Raw genomic sequence first — 20536 nt, forward strand, 5'->3', positions numbered from 1 at the left:
CTAATTCTGTACTCAGCTCATTCATGCCTTTTCTCTTTTAAGTAATAAAACTCACATGCACAATACCCCCATTTACCTACCAGTAGAACATAAAGCAAGCATAACTGGATTTCTTAGTCATATTATGTATGCTTATTTATATTTATTTGACCTTAATGATTCAAGGTCTTAACATGCAAGGGAGAAATAGCATGGGAAGCTCCTCTTTTGCTGGTTACATCTGTCTTTATGGTTATTGTGATAGTTTGGGAGACATATCTGTCAGCTGACAAATTCCAATTTGCTTTGTGAATGGTAGATTGTAATTTCAACCTCCATTTTGAACGTAAATTTCAGGGTGAATTGAGCATCTTTGAGCACCTGTTTATAATAGGGTTTTAACTCCTAGTGGAGTGCTGCATCTGGGAAGCTATGATAAAGCAGTTCAACATGGAATTGTTGTATTATAGGAAAACAATTGGCTTTCTACTCATAGCACCATTGACTTTTGATGACTTTCTACCCAGAAACCAATGAAGGGCTAGAGCCTAGAAATTCCCCAGTCAAACTGTATAGGTATTGTAGGTGCTAGAATCTGTTTTAGGAATGAAACGCTTTCTGTTATGGGAGCTACTTTGCTGCCATAAGAAAGAAAGTCAGACCAAGAAGGTAAGAAGAGACTCCTGTCTAAACCTTTTTATGGGTAAAATGAATACATTCCTTAGCTAATCCAGGAGTCCTGGTTTAAATGACACATTATTCCTGTAAGATATAGCTATGGCACCAGAATTCCCATAGCCAGGTGGATTCTGAAAGAAACATGTCTAATTATGGGGTACCTGTGAAGGCATGGGAAAGACTGAGATAGCGTAGAAGAATGTGGGATTTGGGCTGCCTAGACACATGCTCCTCGGTGTTCTAATGAGAACTCTACAGCATCACTACAGCGTCATGTGTATTAAGCCCCTGCGCTTTTTTAAATGGCTGCTGGGGTGCTTTATCTAAACCCCATTGAAGAAGCTTTAGATAAAGCATCCTGTGGCCATTTTTAAATGTGCGAGGACTTAATACACATGATGCTGTGGCATTTTAATTAAAGCAGCTGTCTGGGAGCTGCTCTAATTAAAACGCTTCCCCCCACACAGAACACATGTATAGACACACTTAGTGACTGGATTCTAATTCCAATAGCTCAGTGTCCGTCTACAGTGAGACTGGATTAGATTGGGACAGATCCATTTCATGCACCTTATTTCTTATTGTTCACCTTGTTACAGAGAAGTTGTAACCATATTGTGTAAAAATACCTACAGAAATTTAATGTGTTGCAACTAAAATTTCAATAGCTTCCATGCCCCATCACACAGGGCAGTGTGATAAAAGGAAATACGCTATTGTGTTTAATATTTATTTAACTATATTTGCAGTTTATCAAGGTTAGAAGACACATGTACTTTTTTAATTACCTGGTGGAACTCCATTTGTTACCCATGATTCCTGTATTTTCATTTTCTCCTGGCTTTCATATGGTCCAAATAAAAGCCCATCCCTTTCCTGCCTTAGGTAATATGAACCTTCTAAGTCACGAATCACAGGCAGTTCCTTTTTCAGAGCTTTCACTTCAGGGATAGTTGATGTCACAACATACTGGTGATGAACTGGTATCAGAGGATGCTGAAGTCCAATCATTTTGCCTATTTCCCGAGCCCAGAAGCCTAAGGAACACAATAAAGAAAAATACTAATATTTAAACACTTGTTTCAGTGAACAGAAATTAATAGCAATTTGTTTTTCAGAAACTGCCGTGCTTTATGGTAACCTATAAAGGAACTTTGTCTTTCCATATTTGTCATAAGGTTTTTTGAGCTTCAGCAAAAAAATTCTCCTATTATTCCTAAATTCCTAATTCCTCCTACTTTTATTCCTGTTAGTCCCAATTTTAAACCCATATACCCTGCTAGTATAGAGATATCCATAACAGAGGTAAAAATCGAAAGAACAGGGATTAATCAGATTTGGATTGTTCAAAAATGTCATAGAGGAACTGAATTACATTTAATTAATGTTTATATGGCCCATATGGTCTTCTCCACTAAACAAGGCTCCATTAGATATGATTCCAGCTATCATTAGGGAGTGTGAGGGAACACTTATGGCCAGCTTGGACACTGAAGGTTCATGCTATGGTAGCAATATATCCTGGCTGGGATATTCGTGAACACCTCTCCCATTTGTTTCCACTCATGTGCTCCAAACCTGGCAGTGTGAGCCTGTTCTAGGACATTTTCTTTCAGTTGCAACTGAGATGTCAGTTTCTGGCATGTTTTCAATCTGCTGCTTGGAACAAACCCAGAGCAGCCTCCGTTGTGTATGTCTGCATTTGGTGTGAGGAAGAAGGAGCAGGAGGGTAGGTATGCCCAGCAGTATTCCAGCCAGGACATGTAACTGCCCTGATATAGAAATATCCTAAGACACTAATCAGAAGGAGACAACAAATAAAATCAACCACATGCTTAAATGTCTTGCTGAATGAAGGCCTAGATTTCCCTTTCTCCTGTGCATCCAAGTGACCTGAATAATTAGATTTTTTATTAATTTAGTAATCTACTTTATACTAAGAACTTCATCCTGATGGGCTATGTAGTCTAGTTATTAGATATTTCAATATTTCTAACAGGCCTTGATTATAAAGCTGGATTGCATCTCCTCTGACCCTGGAGCCAACTAGAGACTACTTTAACACCCTTGTAAACTAAAGACGACTCATATCTCCCCTAATCTATGCCATCTAGTAATGGTCTTCTAAAAGATGTTGCATGCTTGGAAATCTCCAAGGTGCAGCATACCCCAGCCGCATACCATACCATGGAAGGGCACCACCTTCCATTTGTAGCTGTCACAGGTCGGGCTCCCCAGGGGTGACCATAATGCCCCTGCTGGCTCTGAGACCATACTAGCTCCGCCCCAAGAGCACCCTCTTGTCTTGCCTGCCACATCTTGATGGTGAAATAGTAAGTCAGGAGGCTGCCCACAGGCCTTTGCATGGCCCCTGTCCACTGAACCCCACAAGAACTCACTGGCCCTTGGGTCCTTCGCTGGACCACACTCCAGTACTCTGCTGCATGGGGCACCTCGAGCCTTATGGGTTAATTCCCCTAGACCATGCCCTATGTCTCACAGGTGTTACATAGATGTCATTTCCTCTCTCAGGGCATCAGCCTTCTTGGATTCTGCCCCTTCAATCTAGCTACGTCTTCTAGCCTAGGCCCACCACATCAGACCCGGCTTTGAGGAACTAGCTCAATCTATTCTTGCCTGCCGGGCTCCAGGCCCCTATGTGGTTGCATCCTTTTGGTGCTGGGTCCCTGGCCCTATGTGGCTGTGCCCCTCTGGTGCTGGCCCCTTGCATAGCTGCACCCCTCTGGCACTGGGCCTCTGGCCCCTGTCTAGCTGCACCCCTCTTGTGCCAGGCCCCTGGCCCCTGTGTGCTTGGTGACTTGCCTTCTGTGCCTGCTTCAGGCTCTCCAGCTGCCTGAGCCCTGATCCTGCCTCCAGCAGGGTTCAAGGGGATTGCATGCCCCCCCTGGGTGCTAATGGGACTTCCTTAACCACCCCTCACAGTCCCATCCCAAACCTCACGTACAAACAGCAACAAACATAAGCCCCGGGGCTATAACATAACAATAACAATGAAAACTGCGCAGTGTCCCTTTTAGAGGGCAAACCTCTACCCCTGGGATAGTGTGCCTCCTAGGTCTGAGTACTAGCACAGGTGCTGGCCCCAGCCTCCTCTACCCCACCTAGAGCATTTTTCTCTGTGCTAAACCCACATGCAGGGGCATGCCTTGGGGCAAAAAGCATCACATTCCTTAAGGAATCTCTTTATATTTGAAAATGTGTCTACAATCCAAAAGGCTCAGCAAATGCAGTGGCTATATCTGTTGCACTCATCTGCAAAATAAACAAAGCCAGTACATGTAATTGTAGGCTTACCAGCCAAAACCATGTTCCATTTATAACATGCAGTAAATAGTTCGTTTTGTTTTTTTTAATTACAATATTTAGTAGGGATGTGCAAAGCTTTGGGAGCTGATTCAATTCAGAGGAGATTTGGCCCGATTTGGTGAACCAATCATGGAACCAATTAAGAGGTCCAAATTGATTCGAAACTCTCCAAAATCAATTTGGAAAATATACAGAGAGCTTTGGCAATTCGGGCAGTGCCTGCTGGCTGCAGCACAGAGCTGGACCTGGACTCCATGCTGGTAAGGAAGGGAAGGTGGAGGGGTGAAAGGGAAAAAGGACCATGGGGGGAACCCTGCCAGGCCCCATCCCCTGCCTGCTCCCCCAGCCCTGCTGAGTGCTGCCCAACCCTTGCCCACTGTCCCAGCCCCCGCTCATGACTGCCTTGCCCAGCCCCAGCTCCCAGCTCTTTAAAAAAAGCCCCCACTCACTGGCTCCTGCCAGGGATCCCTGCTGCCCCCCACTGCCCCATGCTGCATGGGGGGGCTCTGTCACAAGTGACTCCTGCCTGCTCTCTCAGCCCCCGCAGGGCTGCCCTGCCCACCCCATCTCCCTGCCCTTTAAAAAAAAACAAACAAAACCCCACTCACCAGCTGCTGCAGTGGCTCTGGGGCTTTTGGGGTCTCCTTGAAGAGCCCTCCACACAATGCAGGGCAGCGGGAATCGTCCCCCGCCTGGCAGCGGCTGGTGAGTGGGACATTTTTTTTCCCCGATTCGGGACAGTGACTCGAATCACTGAATCGAATCACTGTCTCCCAAATTGGCCGAATCCAAAGCAAATACTAGCCGCTTCGCACAAGCCTAATATTTAGACAGTGCAGTGCTCCAAATGTGATTTTGTACCAGATTTTGACTATGACTGTTGTGGAGTCAATAAAAGAAAGAGGCATTAGTGTACTGTTATTCTGACACCTCTTTTAAGATTGAAACTGATACATCTTGGGCATGTCTACATCTTGCCCTATGGCAATGTTGTTACTGCGCCATGCTTTAATACTTCTTTTGGAATTACTAAAGCATGGCACAGTAGCTGCCCATACTGTGCCGTATGCATGGGCATGGTTATTTTTAGCCACTACTTCACCATAGTGGCGTGCTATAACAGGGGGAGTGCACTGCTACAGAGAAGTAGCTGCCAGTCATGCATAGAGCCACGTGGTCACTATTTCGCCCTAGTGCATCGATACAGTGACGTAGTGTGACGTGTAGATGCGCCCGTTAAGTACTGTAATTTTTTTTTAAATTAAGACAAATTTATGCTAAGTTTTGCTAATTTTACTTGTGTAGGGGAAAAACAGCTGGGATTTACCAAATGAAATATAGTGTACCTTCTCCACTTAAAAAATTTTCACCATATGCAAAAAAAAATTACTAAAAAATATTCTAAAAGAAAGAGTTAGTTCTCTGAAACAAGACCTAATTGGAAGCAGACGTCAAGTCCCAAACCCATGGTAAAGATAAATATAGGAATAATTTATGGCTTTAGAACTTTTCTACACTGTAGAAATCAAAATTATCTGAGAGTGAAATTTAATGTTGGTTTTGTTTAGCATATTCACAGAGTATTGTAGTGTGGCTACAACTTGTAAAACATAAAACTCAGTTAATAATATTATTTTTATTTGCTAAATTCCTACAAAAATGCTGCAAAAAATGGATAAACTGCTGCGATGTCAATCGTATGTGAATTTATATGAATGCAATGTGCATAAGTAACAAAATTCACCATTTTATTAATGACTTAGTTATAAATACACCACGAACCTCCTTCATGCTATTAAAAATAGACTACAAGCCTCCTCAAGACAAGTTAATTTATGTCATGGAATGGTTATTATGGGACTGCTTTGTTTGAAACAGCAGCTACAACAGCTACAAGTTGGTTTAAACTTGTTCATTCCAGTCACACAGCAGATGTTGACTTTGCAAAAAGAGAGGGGGAGGGAGAGGGGGAAACACAGACAGCCCTCTAGCAAACCCCTCTGTGCTCTCAGTTGCTGACAGGAGATAAGCAACAGCTGGCATGAAAACAGTAATGATTTACAGAAGTGGGAGGTGGGACTAGAGAAAGAATGAAAGTTGGCTGAAAAATGTTAGTAGCACATACTGGTCAAAATACTGGTTTCATGCCTGACTCAGAATGTTGAGCAATAGAAGCTTTAAATGTTAATTTTGGCTGAACATTTAGCTACACATTAGAGCTAGCCAGGCATGTCTTTTGTTTAATAAGTTATCAAAGCAAGTGGAAAAAGCCTAAGAAAATTTCACAAGAGTGCATTTTGGTTTCACAAATAATGATAAGCTTTGGAAAGCAGTCAGAAGGAAGCTGTATATAATGAAAACCGTCTGTCTCAGGTCTGCCCAACTTCATAGCGGCTGGGAGCCATCTACCACACCAAGCCCTGGGCTGCTCACTGCACAGACCATGCAACATTGGGGGCCACATGCAGTGCTGGCTACTAGGACCCCTGCCTCATGTAGGCCCTGTGCTGCGCAGCAGTGCAACCCCTCCCTGCCACCACTGCCCCATGAGCAGTGTAAGCCCACTCCACACCAAAACTGCCACATGAGCACCCCCAGTACTGCTGCGCAAGTGAGCCCCCAACTCCTCCCCACCCACCATTTGAGCAGTGCAAGCCTCGCACACAAGACCCCTGCCAGTGCTGTCCCATTGTGCAAGCAGTACCAGCTACCCCACCACCAGCAAGTAGTGAGCTGACTGGGCCCCCTCCCGCTGTGCTACTCCCCACCCCTACTTCTGCAGCTGCTTCAGCAGCATGAACAATGTGGGCAGTTGTTGGCTGGGCAGGAGCCCATTGGCCACAGGTTAACCCCTCACAGTCTGAATTTGGTTCATAGGCTGCCAGTTGGATAGGCCTAGTCTACAGAAACAAAAAGACACTAATCACACTGGATACATTTAACGTTAAGTTACTACATGTGTGATCCTTCATTATGGAGTTTTACACGAGCCCGTTTTCCATTTGCTATTTTAGCTCTACTGTATTTACTTCTTTCCCAAAGACCTGAGGAAGGGTACTGTAGTACTCAAAAGGTTGTTTAAGTCTATCCCAACCATGCAGTTGGTCCAATAAATGTTAATCAACCACAAAACATCACTCTATCAGAATAACTATGTGCAAGGGAATTAAATTAATGTTCCTAAGGCCACTCTAATTCTGGGATTTTCTAACTTCTGAGTGCTTGATTTTTCAACCTTAATAATGTTCTTTCAACATAGAGAATTCCACATTACAAAAAAACCTGTTTTTTAAAACCCAAACCAACCCCTCCCTCAGCACACACAAAACACACGAATGTGGCATTATATTGAGATGCATTAGAGTCACCGGTAAGATTGAAAGCTCTAGTTAATCAGGCAGAAACCTGCCTCTTAAGCTAAGGGAGCAACTGATTGCAATAGCATGTAGCCCTCCTCTGTATGGAGCAGCACTAGAGGGGGAGCCACATTTTGCTAGAAGATTTCACAGATGTTTGCTGACAGCAAATGAACAGAATTCAGGCATTTGGGTTCTGCTCCAAAATCTGGAGGGGAGTGAGCACTAGACTCTTCAGCCCATTTTTCCTCCTTAGTTTCCTCTTTTACCCACATTCGTTCCTAGTCTTTACACCTCTTTCAGCAAGTACCTATGCCTCCTTGTCTCTCTCTACCCAACAGCAATACTATCTACCAAAAAATAGACCTCCAGTCCCAGTCTGACTACCACACAAGATTCCTTTCCCAAACAGTCCCAGCTTCTGCGCTCTCTGGCTCCCAGTCTCCTGGCACAAACAATTCAAAACAAATGGTAAATTTCTGGCAAACTGTTAAGCAAATAAAAACAGAATCTAACAACTGGAAATGTCAGGCAACCTTCATAACAGTAGGTACTATCTGTCCAACAATTAATAAAAGGACTTTTCTATAGAAGTATTACAGAAATCTGACTTACTAAATAAAATTAAGTTTAAAAGTTACATAAATGGAGGAAAAATAATTATAAGTTATTAAGTGTAAGGATATTGTTAAGCCAAGGGGGTGACTAATAGGCCTGTAAGAAGCAGCAAGTATTCGCTTCGGCTTTGGCCAATTCGGAGGATAGTGATATGATTTGGAGATTCGAATCACTGTCCTGATTCGGTTTGGCCAAATCAGATCTGAAAGATTTGGTGCCACTTCAGAGATTCAGCTGTAGACTAAACAGGCAGCTGACACAGCTGCTTCCAGCTGGTAAGTCTATTGGAGGAGGGAAGAGGCGTGGGGGAGGGATTGGGGCTGGGGCTGAGACAAGCTGCCCAGCCAGGGTGGGGGAGCATATTATTCAGGGAGGGAAGCAGGGGGGCACGGGATATGGGTGTGGCAATGCTCAGAGTGGGGGCTCTGTCCTGCTGCCACTTGCTCAGCGGGGGGGGGGGGGGGCGGAGGCAGGCAAGATGTGGGCATGGCTCACTCCGGGCAGAAGGGGGCAAGCGGCAGCAGGGTATAGCCCCTGCTCCCACTGCTGCCATGCCCACATCCCAGCCGGCATGGAGGGTGAGTGCTGCCGCCACTTGCCCAGCCGGTGCGATGAGGTGTGGGGAGGCGGGCACTGCTGCTGCTTGCCCAGTCAGTGTGGGGTGGTGGGGGCACTGCAGTGCTGGGAGCAGGGGCTATGCCCTGCTGCCACTTGCCCGCTTCCACCTGGAGTGAGCTGCACCTGCATCACACCCCTCTCCCCCATGCTGGCTGGGCAAGTGGCAACAGGGCATAGACCCCGCTCCCAGCTCTGCCATGCCCACATCAGTGCTGGGAGCAGGGACTCTGCCCTGCTGCCGCTTACCAGACGGCGTGAGAACTGCTGTCACTTGCCCACCCAGTGTGGAGGGGGTGGCGTGGGGGGCGGGCACTGCCGCTGCAGCTCTGGGAGGGAGGGCTATGCCCTACTGCTGCTTGCTCCCTTCTACCCGGGGGGCGGAGGGGGAAGGCCAGCGCTGCTGGCCTCACTCTCCCGCTCCATCCCCTCAGTCCCTGCTGTCATGGCGGTGTTCTACCATGTGTGTCTGTCTGTGCAGAACACTCTGATTGGTTGTTTCAGTCAGCATTGTGATTGGATGTCAAGACAACCAATTGGAGTGCTCAAAAAGTGTTATGGACAGACAGACAGACGGACGGACTAAGGATTTTGTTATACTAGAATGCCAGATATAAATAATGGGTGTAAACAGTGGGAGGGAGGTGACTTTGGGAAACCTCAGCAAATTCAAGACAAGTGCTGCCAGTCTGCATGCCACTTTCCTTTTCTCTCCTGCATCCCTCCAGCTGGTACAAATAAGAATCTATATTGTGCTGTTGCAGGTAGCTAAACAGACACTGAGATAAGTGCTTGTGCTTTAGGGTATAAACAATAAAAGTTCGGGATGTAGACCTGTCTCTTGACCCTTTATTTGACTTGCATGGTAGTAATACCTTATCTAAGAGAGAATGGTGGATCACTGGAAAGTGTAATTGTATCTTGATTTGGTGTAAAAAAATAAATAAACAAATAAAAAAAAAGGGCAATCATTAAGGAAATTGTAACTATTCCTTAATTCTGTGTGTAAACTTGCAAAGAGGTCCTGATCATAGATGGGCTGTAGTCTTGTTTCTCTAAAGAATGAGTGGTCCTGTTTTTGTTTTTTTTATAACAGTACCACTCTGTCCTTCTATACACCCCAGCCCAGACTGGGCCCCCCTTCTTTCTAAAGGCTAATGTGACAAGCTTATGTGACAAGCTTATTTTATAGAAACAAACCAAAGGAGAGGGATGGAAAAGGTGAGAGAGCATATTGTTTAATGAAGGATGACCCACAGAGCACACAATTTTCATTATACCAGGGGTGGGAAAAGCCTGGCCCATGGGCCGGATCAGGCCTGCAGTGGACTCAATTTCCCAGCAGCCCCTGCCTGCATTGCTGTGTCCGGTTTCCATGGAAAACCCAGGAGTGGCAGTGCCGTAACAGTGTGGGGCCAGGGTTTCCATGAAGCGCTAGCAGGGCATGTAGCTGGGTAGGGAACTGCTTCAGGGCTGGGATTTTGTGGTGGCAACAGCATAATCTGGAGCTGGGACAGAGCTGTGATCTGATGCCCACACGCCCTGGGTAGGGGCACGGAGGCAGCGGATTGCAGCTCTGCCTCAGCTCTGGACCACGCTGTCACCACTGCAAGATCCCAGCTCTGGTCCCAGAGCAGCTCCCTGCCCAGCCATGTGCCCTGCCAGCACTGCTGGGGCCAATATGTCAGAGCACCACCACTTCTGAGATCTCCATGGAAACCAGTCGCAGTGATGAGGGCAAGGGCTGCTGGGAAATGGAGTCCAGCTGCCAGCTGGATCCACCATTTTGCCCACCCCTGCACTGTGCTGCTGTGAAGAAATCATCTCAAGAGCCCATTAAAAAAAAAATGTAAAAAAAATCAGGATTGCACAATGCTAAATCAAGCTTTATGATTTACCAGGAACAAGACAGATACCAAAGACATATTTCACTTTTATTGTAACATAAACAATTGACCATTAAGATATAGACAACTATAACAACTGTTTTGATATCAAATTATGCCAATATGTTATGATGCAATGGATATATCTGCATGTTTCTGTAGTGAAACAAGTGTAGCAAAACCATGGCAAGCCTGTTTCATTCAGGTTTAAAGTTATGGCAATTTAGCAAACTTTCTATGCTACAGTGTGGCATGAACTGAACTAATGTAGCTAATGTTAACATAGAGTGTAATAATAGTAAAATATAACCATGTCAGTCTTGTCCTATAAGCAACTTGAAAACTCCATTTTGTATCCTTCTGCTTGACATAAGTGAATGAACTCTGCATAGCCTTTATGTATGAGTGTATGTAAAAGGGTGAATGGTGAAAGAATGGCATAGAGACGGGAGAAGATTTAACTGTTTATGTAAGCAACAAGGCGCCAAATGTAAGTTACCAGCCAGTAACTAACTAACAAATGGCTGTAGAATCCCTTTGAAGCTCGAGGGCACAAAGGAGATAACAGAAAAAGAAATTCTGCCAGACGGGCAACAAGAACACTCCAATGCTAAGATAAGCTGAAGACAAAAGAAGAAGAATCGCAAAAACAGAAACTGGGTATGGAAAAACCCCAAAGCACTGAAACAAAGGATGCCAATCTCTATAAAAGAACACTTTGAAAATGCCAAGTTGGGTGAGTCTCTTTCTCTACTGCTGTTTCATCAGAGCACAGGTGCATCTGTTCACCCTGCTCCAGCTGTTATCTTCAAATCTGCTATCTTCAAATCATCATCTACTCAATAAGCCCGGGTTGGCCTGAGCAACTATTGCTGGTAACTATATCTGATGTATGTGTGGATGAAATGGTTGTCTTGTGTATGTGTAAGCCTGTGTGTAACGATGTGTATGAGTTGTGTGTGTTTGTATAAATGGTGTGCCCGAACCTCTATGTCTAACTCATGTAATCAATAAATGTGACACCTTGCCTTATCCCCCTTTATAAAGTCTCACTTGTGATTTGAGAAATTGGCAATTTGTGTAACAACAGAACCACAGAGATATAATAGTTACATTGTAACAGCTGATAAGCACTCCAAAATGGCAGTTCCCCATTCCCTTCCAACACCATTAAGAAGCAAGTTTGTCCATGGCCTTAGTGCTTGATGTGAAATATCTGATTATGCACATTATTTTTTAACCTTCAAGAGACATCAAAGTATTATTTAAATCTTACCTGCTGTGTTCACTATTCTGTTTGCTCGAATTACTCCCAATGGAGTTTCAACTTCCCATGTCCCATCTGATCTAGAGTTTAGATTAGTCACTTGAACTGGGTAATTTAACAAGGCACCATATTTCCTAGCTCCTGCAGCCAAGGCCATAGTGAGAGAATAGGGATCAATGTGACCATCTCCAGGGTTATACAGACCAGCTAAAACCTATTATGGGTCACACAAAACGAATTCAAATTAAATTTGCAGCTTTCACCTTATTTAAGATTAAAGTGAATAACTGTTGTGTGTCATCTGTAAAGACTTAAATGAAAAATACATTTAAAAAGTGCATAATATCATCAAAGCTACAACTGGTCAATTCTGTAATATTCTATGGAATGGAGATTCTCCAGTACCAGCATGTGTCTGTGATCAAAGAGATAAGATGCCATTGCTAAAAATTTTTAAAACCACTGAATGAAAAGACTATGTTAAATAGTATGCTGAAAGTGTTATAAAAGGTTTCAAACAATTAACCATTAGGAATAATAATCAGATTTCCTTAATTGCCATACATTAACATGAATATTATCATTTCTTATTCTAGTAAATCTATGATAGTTGCAAAAAATTAACTATTTTTTAAAACTTAAAATAATGGTTGTGATTACCTCCATGTGTGGAAAACATGTGGGAGAGACCCAACAGAAGGACATCCTTGCAAAGTTCCCCATGGATAGCTCCATTAGGAAAAAGATTATATTTTTCCAGCAGAACTAGCTAAAGCTCTGCACAAAAATTCTAGGGATCCCCTCTTTTGATAGATATCTGGAACCTGATGTTTATTACACTGCCAGAATAGGAACTCTTCACCAATATTTAAATCTCAAGAAAAGATGTTTCCATATAATAAGATTCTTTACCTTTTCCATGTTCAGTAAAGGACACAGCTCTTGTACTTTCTCAGGCCCAATAAAATACTGTTCTGTCGCATGCCAGCCAGCGCGAGTCATTTGATATTTGAACTCATCAACTCTAGTAGGAGTTGAAGCAATTCTGATGCTGCCTGGATTATGAAAGCCCACCGCCTAAAACATTGATAACAAAAGCAAGTAGTTTACAATTAGGACTATGGTTCATCTTTCCCTAAAGGTCTGATTCTGCACCAGTGAAGCTGACAGGAGTTTTGCCATTAACCTTTTCTCAACACAGAATCAAGCTCTAACTGCTTTCAGAGTTTCAGACCCCAGCTGAAGACTTCTGGGGTAGAGAAGAACAACTTGCTAATAAATTAAATCTTAACTAAACCAAGCAAACACAATATTGAAATGCACACTACCTTGTTTAAAGCACATCTTCTCAATTGTTTTCCAGTGTTCTTTATTAATTGTATTCACTACATTTGATTAATCTTCTGACTTTGTAAATAGAATCCACATTTATATGGTTTCAAAAGTAGTTCAGACATATTTTATATATAAAATCCTCCTCTGAATGTCAGCAATGTGAATATTTAAGATATTGCAAAACAGACCTCATGTAATTAACAGACCACCCATCTTTACTGGCAAAATACAGGATTTTTAAACATATATAAATTGCACCAGCTGGACAGTGCATCCTCACATTAATGACTATGGCCCAATAACTCCATCCCTCTGCATAAAGAGTTCTTTGTCTAGTTATTCCGTTAAGAAACAGAACTAACTCCATTGCAAACAGGTTGACAGACCAGTGGGAAATTACACAAATCTACAAGGAGACTCTGTGTCCCTGCAGTGAATAGCCCTGGTAGTCCTTTCTATTTGTTTACAGTAATGTTACAATGGAGATGCACTAGCAAAGGTTCCTTAACTGGTGACTCTCAAAGAAATTTTTTCCTTTAAGGAAAAGAAGAAGCTGTAGAAACTCACCGCAACATGGAGGAATATTAAATTTCAGAAAGAATCTCTAGGGCGCTAGTAGAAAACCAACAAATGTCCCTTCAGTCTCAATCCTAACCTGCCCATTCCTCAGCTCCTCCACATAGCTCCAAACACTTTGCCAGTAGAACCTTCATAGAACACAAGGCAAGGGAAGCAGGCACTTCTGTAAAAGAAAATGACCCTCTTTTCTGTTCGAGAGAGGTGCAGTGCTGGTGTGTAGGATCCTCAATTTAGATAGATCATGGAGGCATCATAAGTCCATGTAAGTAAGGAGAGCTATGCTTCACTACTTTTCACAAAATTGGTGATCAGCCAAACACAGTAAAATGGAATAGCACTGAATCACAATACATTCTTTGCTCTCATATTTTGTTGAATAGTTTCAGTGATTTGTAGGTGAATTCCTCATAGTTTATGAGTGAACACACTGCTCTGTGTTTTATAATGGATGTTTTCCTAAAGCATTTGGCTACAGAATTAATCTTGCTGGAAAGTAAGGTGAGGCAACAGGCTATCATGTGAAAATTAACAATTTGAAGATTAACCATGTGAGGATCATTATTGAGTTCAAATTGCATGTCCAGTAGTGCTGAGTAGAATAAACAATTTTATGTTAGTCACCAAACAGAAGGGCTCCTCTGAAATGGATAGGAAGGAGTGCAAATGTATTTTCAAGAATGGACCACGTTAAATCATCCGAATTCTCAAGCAGATATATTAAAGCTGGGAATGGGTACTTGTCAGCTTACATGATCCGGATCCTGAATGCTATTTTTACTCATGGAAAGCTGATGCTGCAGAGACTCTTATTGCTTAATTTTTTAGATGTTTTATTTTGAAAAAATAAGCAGTAGTAAGAATGAGGTGGGGAGAGCTAAATTCTTCGGGATTAAATGCTAGAATATGAATGTAGCATAGATATAAAAAGAACAGAATTACTTTGGATAAAGTAACCCCTTAAGATACGAGAACCTCTGTTACACCCATAGAGGCATGCATGCATGTAGATACACATATACAGCTTTTTCATTCCAAATGTTTCCATATGATTCTTAGCACAATTAATATTGATCTGTAAAAATATTTTCAATATAGATGTATGAATATTAAGGAGTTTACCTGCTCAGTCTCTTCTTCCAGTGTTTCATAGAGTTTGATGCTGTAGTGATGGATTTTCTTCAGATTTATTCCAGGATGAAAATAAGTTGTTAAACCAGCCTTGAAAAATAAACAAAAACAATAACACAATTTGGCATTTTTAGAAATGTAATCTTTTCTCTCTTTTTTTTCCAGTTGTCATTTGAAACAGAACTGCCCCTCCAATGTAAAGAAAAGCAACATATAGTTATAGCCAACTTAAGAAAACAAAACCCTTTCCTGGATTACATACATTCCCTTTCCATGGACAGATGTTTTTCCACCTGTCTGTTCTCATCATTATTGTCAAATCACAGTATCCTCATTACAGCTGTTCTCTCCTACAGTTTCATTTTTTTAGATCATTTTTCTAGCTAAATATTTTGGAAGACAAAATACTAAGGACACAACCATCTGATGTCTCAAGATCTCAGGTATTCTTTACAAGAATGGAGATATTCACCAATGTATCCTGGCCAAATGTTAATAAGTAATACATCTTGACAGTGTACATGGGAAAGTATTCTTTGCTTTCTTTCTTAAATGCTGCTGTTAAACAATTTGGCATTTCAGAGGTGATTCAGAGCAATACATCAGGGGAAAGCTTGCTGTTCTTAAGTGCATGTCAATTGATTTGTTTTAACTTTTTTGTCTGTCTACTACTATCCCAAAGTAAGTGAAGCCAAACCATAGTAATTAACTATCTTTCATTAAGGGGAGGTTCCATTAAACTTCCCCTAACTTCAGTAAAGGACACAGTCAAAACAGTTATAGCAGATCTGCTGTACTCTACAGTAGACCTCCCTTCCTCACTGTTTAAAATGGTATAATTATTCATCTAAGTCCTCTGGAAAGAATTTGGTCTCCTTTTGAGTACATGCAAATGTAAAATCAATAACATAAGTTACTTGAGTCACTTCTGTATCTAAGGCCCCTAGCAGACTTTACACTTAGGACATGATTAACCAGTTACTTAATCAAGTCTTAAGGAGTAACCCAGCCACATGTTCATGCAATTAACAGTAATAAAACAGGGAATATATGGAATAATTTGTAGCTGATTCTTATTGTGCCGTAAATTGAACATGTGGCTGCTGCGCTCCTGCAGCTGGGAGTGCTGATCAGAAAACTGGTGTCCCAGCTGTAGGCATGCCAGGCACCTGCTTACTAACTTGCTGGTGCCAGGGAGAGCCTGGGATCATGAAATTAGGCATGCCACACCTACTGTGTGACATGTCAGGATGCGCAATTGATGGGAGGATTCAGTGACTTCAAAGGTGTTTTCCCAACTTTCACCTGCAAGGATTCTATTTTTTCTGTATTTAAAGCTTATACAACAGCACAGTCTCTTTGAGATACCTCTGAAAAGACTTGTTGGAAACATCTATGCTATTAGAATCATCCACATGAATTATATAATGCAGCTGTGGTTGCTGTAAGCTATTTTATTACTAAGAGTCATGAAGTCATAGAGAAGTAGGACTGGAAGGGACCTCCAGAGGTCATCTAGTCCAACCCCCTGCCTCAGGCAGGATCATCCCTATCCAAATCCCATCCAAGACTTGGATTCCTAAACATGGCTGTACTGCAGACGATGCTAATAGAATACACAGGGCATGAGAGGTGCAATCATGCCAGCAACCATGCTAGCTCCTGAATGGGAAGCAGTGTAACCATGTTTTTACAGTGCTGCACACAGGCCAGTTTTCTGTCTCTTAGCAGAGCTAATCGCTGTACTCAGTATTGGTGAGACTATAGCTAGAGTACTGCATCCAGTACTGGGTGCCACACTTCAACAAGAACACACTAAAACTCAAGAGAGTCCACGGAAGGGCCACCCATATGATCAGAGACTTGCATGGCAAGCCATAAGGGGAAAGGCTGAGGGACCTGGGACTCTTCAGCCTGAAATGAGAAGGCTGATAAGGGACTTGATAGTAGCTTACCACTACATCAAGGGCTCAGTGAAAAACTGTTCACCAGGGCACCCTTGGGGAAAATCAGGAGTAATGGCCACAAACTCCTGGAAGACCATTTCAGGCTCTACATTAGGAAACACTTCTTCACAACTAGGGTGTCCAGACTGTGGAATAAACTCCCTCCAGATGTGGTGCAATCGCCTACCCTGGAAATCTTCAAGAGGAGACTGAACAGTCACCTTGCTGGGGTCACCTGACTCCCAGTTGTCTTTCCTGCCTGGTGCAGTGGTGCTAGACCTGATGATCCCCCAAGGTCCCTTCCAGCCTTGCAATCTATGAATAAGCCTGCTGGCAGTGCCATGACTACTGTATATTTCTTCCAGTCCAGGAGCTAACAAATATAGTGCTTCTAAAGCCACGGACAGATGTTAATAGATTTATAGACATTAGGGCTAGAAGGGACCTCACGAGATCATTGGGTCCAGCCCCCTGCCCAAGGGGCAGGGAGTCAGCTGGGGTCAGATCACTCCAGCAGGATAAGCATCCAAGCATCCAAGCATTTCTTAAAGGTATCCAGAGTCAAGAACAAGGCAAGATGGGATCTAATGCACAATCCCAACAATTGCCACACCTGCAGGTCAGGAGACAACTGTGGGATCAAGCATCAGATCCCATCACGCCATATTGCTGGCAGTCCCCCTGCACAGGCAATTTTCACCCCTGTGGCTGGAAGACCCCATCAGTTGATCACAGCTTCCAACCCCCAAAGCTCACCATGCACTCCTGCAGCTGAAAGCTCCAATTGCTGATGGGGCTCCCAGCCATGGGAGCACATGGTATGTCTTCACGGGTGAGAACTCCAATCAGGTAACAGTACTCCCAGCCTGGGCAGCACATAGCACGCCTCTGCAGCTGAGAGCTCTGATGGCTAGGAACCTCATCAGTGATTGGAGCTTTCAGTCACCAGGCAGGGGTACACAGCTGGGAGCCCCAAACGGCTGACCAATGCTCCCAGCCTCTGGAGCACAGGGGAGGCTGGGAGCACCAGTCACACAGTCAATTAAAGGCATGATAGGAACCAGCAACAAAGTTATTACATGTGTTTACATTGTGTAGTAACTTTTTTGCTTATTCCTGGTTTTATCTCACCGTTAATTGCATGAAAATGTAGCCAGGTCTCTACTTAAGATGTGAATAGCCAGGTAATCACATGCTAAGTATAACACGCATCAGAGACCTAAATATGGCAGTTCCTTGTGCCCTGTGAATTATTCCTACTGGGGTGAATAAAAGAATGGAGGGTGTATGTGCTCTTCTGGGAGGAGGAGCATGCATCCTATGGGATGAGGCACCCAGAGGAAGCACGCTCTACAAAGCGTGGCTATACTGGGTGCAAATTTTTCACAGTCCAGCTCTGTCCATAAGTATCTAAAAGCTGTCATGAATCATATCATGATTTTTTTACTGTCTTCTTTAATTTCTGCAAACATTTCCTGATCATGGTTTTACTTTCTAAAACCAGTTGCTAGTGGCTCTTGTGTGTGCCACACAATAATACAGGCTAATGGGCATTTAGTTGAAAAGATTATATTGAAAGAATAGCTATGACATTTTTAAACACAAAAAATAATTTAATACATGTCTGAGTATCATTTGGCTGCAGATAAAATGTTACTGATTTCAAGAATGCTATTTATGGCAGCAAGAACCTGATGACCTGCTTTAGGATTAAATCACTTTCAGAAGAGGTTGCTTTATCTTTGCAATACTGATATATTGCTGGGTCCGATTTGGGAGTATAAGTATTTTAGGATTCTAGATGTGGTGATTATTTCCATAAAATAAAAACTGAGGTTGTCCAAATCCATCTCTATAGGATTCTTCAGTAATTTTTAAAAGCCTTTTTATATGTTGAATTTCTTAGTTCACTTCCGATTGTACTGTACCTATCAATGCATCAACATTTCTATGAATACAGGCATTTCTTTCAGCATATACAGATCTTGCAGATATGACTACATTTTTACAACAATTCTGTAATAATTGAACAGCATAGTAAACTGAATTTTACAGAAAAAAGCATCATGTAAAGGGATAAAACATGACACCTGCTTCTTTAGAAAAAACCTGTTCAATTAATGAGTAAAGGCGATATACTATAATGACAGATTTGCACCCTATGCAGCCCTGAAGCTTTTACTGCTGTTGCATGGAGTGTCATTCAGGATTTCAGATGCCTAGAAACTGCTGGTACATGATCTAGAATCTAGAGTTACTACATAAGGCTAAAAACAGACTGCCAGTGGGCATGTCTACATATGCTAATAATTCAAAGTAGGATTACTGTACAGTAAAAATACTATGCAGTAAGCCTACCTGGGAACATGTCTACACATGCTCCCTCTTGGGAGCAGATTTGCTCCATTGGGAGCAGCCTGGTATAGGGCTTTTCCTGCCCTGCTCTGCCGCCTGCAGCAGGCAGAGAGAGCTCCAGGCTCCCCCTGGGTGCCAGCCTGGGGGCTGGCAGGGAGCACAGGGCCAGTCCTCATGCACACAGGGCCAGGAGAGCTCTGCCGGCTGCAGCAGCACCTGTCTCCTGACCCCATACACATTGGGAGGGGTCCTGATGTGCACAGGGCTGGGAGACAGCTGCTGCTGCAGAGCTCTCCTGCCCCGTGTACATGGGGACAAGCCCTGTGCCCAGTGAGGCTTCCCCGTGCAGCCTGGGGCTGGCCACAAACTGTCCCATTCTGGGGCAGGTCCCAATCAGTTCCAGGCTGCAAGGAGAGTGTGCCTAGAATGGGACAGTTCCCAGCCAGCCCTGGCTGGGAACTGTCACTGCTCAACTCAGCTCCCAGCTTCTGTGTGGAGCTGGGAGCTGAGCAGTACCAAGATGGGGGGAAGACCAGGGCGGAGAGCTACCCCATCCTAGTGTTGCTCAGCTCCCAGCTTCCAGCCAGGACTAGGGGAGTTCCCTGTCCCCTGTGGTCCCCTAGTGTAGGGGCTGACAGGGAGAAAAGTTGCTCTCAGCCAGAGTCTACACAGGCAGTACTGCACAACATCTACTGCATAGTTAGTTTACTACCTGTATTTATGGGTAGTAACTAACTGCCAAGTAGACTAATTTACTGTGTAATAAATGTGTGGACATGTAGACAGTGCCACCTTACTGCACAGTAGATTAGTCTACTGTGCAATAAAGAGTCTCAAGTAGACACACCGAGTTTATTCCAGGACAAAGACTTTATCCTGAGATCCTACAGACACAAACTCTCTTCCACATGAATGCTTTGCCACAGGACAATCAAGGCTAATTCAAGTCAATTGCCATTCAGACTGTGTGATTGTCCCAGGCCTGTTTTGATGGGAGTCAAAAGCCAGGACAAGAAGCCCTGGATTAAACAAATCATCTGTTTTTAGCCTAAGAGAGAACTGAGAGTGACAACTTTGACACCTTTGATCCTCAGCTTCAGTAATGAGTAGGCACCTATTTAATTCATGATTTCAACCACTTTTGTCTCGATATCACAATGGGATGTGCTCATGAAGGCTGTTGGAAAATCACCAAGTTCTGCTTCTGCAAGTACAACTGATCAGCACTTCATAAGCGATGTTTTTACAGATTTGTTTGCTACTAAAATTGCTCTGACAATGTTTTGGTCAATGTATTTCAGTCTATAGCTCACTCATGTAGGGAATGCTGAGAATATTAGAATATTTATTATTCCTCATTCAGTATTTGAGCTGTGTGATCAGATATCTGAAATGCACAGTATTGTTTCTATTCCCTAATCCGATAACTTGACATTTGTCAAATACTTGTATTTTTACCTGAGAAGA

General features: G+C 43.2%; 1 protein-coding gene and 1 long non-coding RNA gene across 3 annotated transcripts in view; one reads left to right on the forward strand and one right to left on the reverse strand.

The window, feature by feature from the left end:
* LOC109281884 (uncharacterized) overlaps positions 1-19985 on the forward strand; it is a 30861-nt gene extending 10876 nt beyond the window's left edge. For both annotated transcript variants that reach the window (XR_009461116.1, XR_002088665.2), the window contains exon 4: positions 14934-19985. This is a non-coding gene — a long non-coding RNA (uncharacterized LOC109281884). The remainder of the gene's footprint in view (positions 1-14933) is intronic.
* DMGDH (dimethylglycine dehydrogenase) overlaps positions 1-20536 on the reverse strand; it is an 88454-nt gene that overhangs the window by 60204 nt on the left and 7714 nt on the right. Inside the window, exons 3-6 of the mRNA XM_014594309.3 lie at positions 14760-14858; positions 12639-12803; positions 11736-11940; positions 1446-1694 (exon numbers count right to left, since the gene is read on the reverse strand). Of these exons, the coding sequence (XP_014449795.1) occupies positions 1446-1694; positions 11736-11940; positions 12639-12803; positions 14760-14858 (718 nt within the window). The remainder of the gene's footprint in view (positions 1-1445; positions 1695-11735; positions 11941-12638; positions 12804-14759; positions 14859-20536) is intronic.

This window comes from Alligator mississippiensis, chromosome 3 (assembly GCF_030867095.1).
Source record: "Alligator mississippiensis isolate rAllMis1 chromosome 3, rAllMis1, whole genome shotgun sequence".
In the NCBI taxonomy this organism is placed as follows: domain Eukaryota; kingdom Metazoa; phylum Chordata; order Crocodylia; family Alligatoridae; genus Alligator; species Alligator mississippiensis.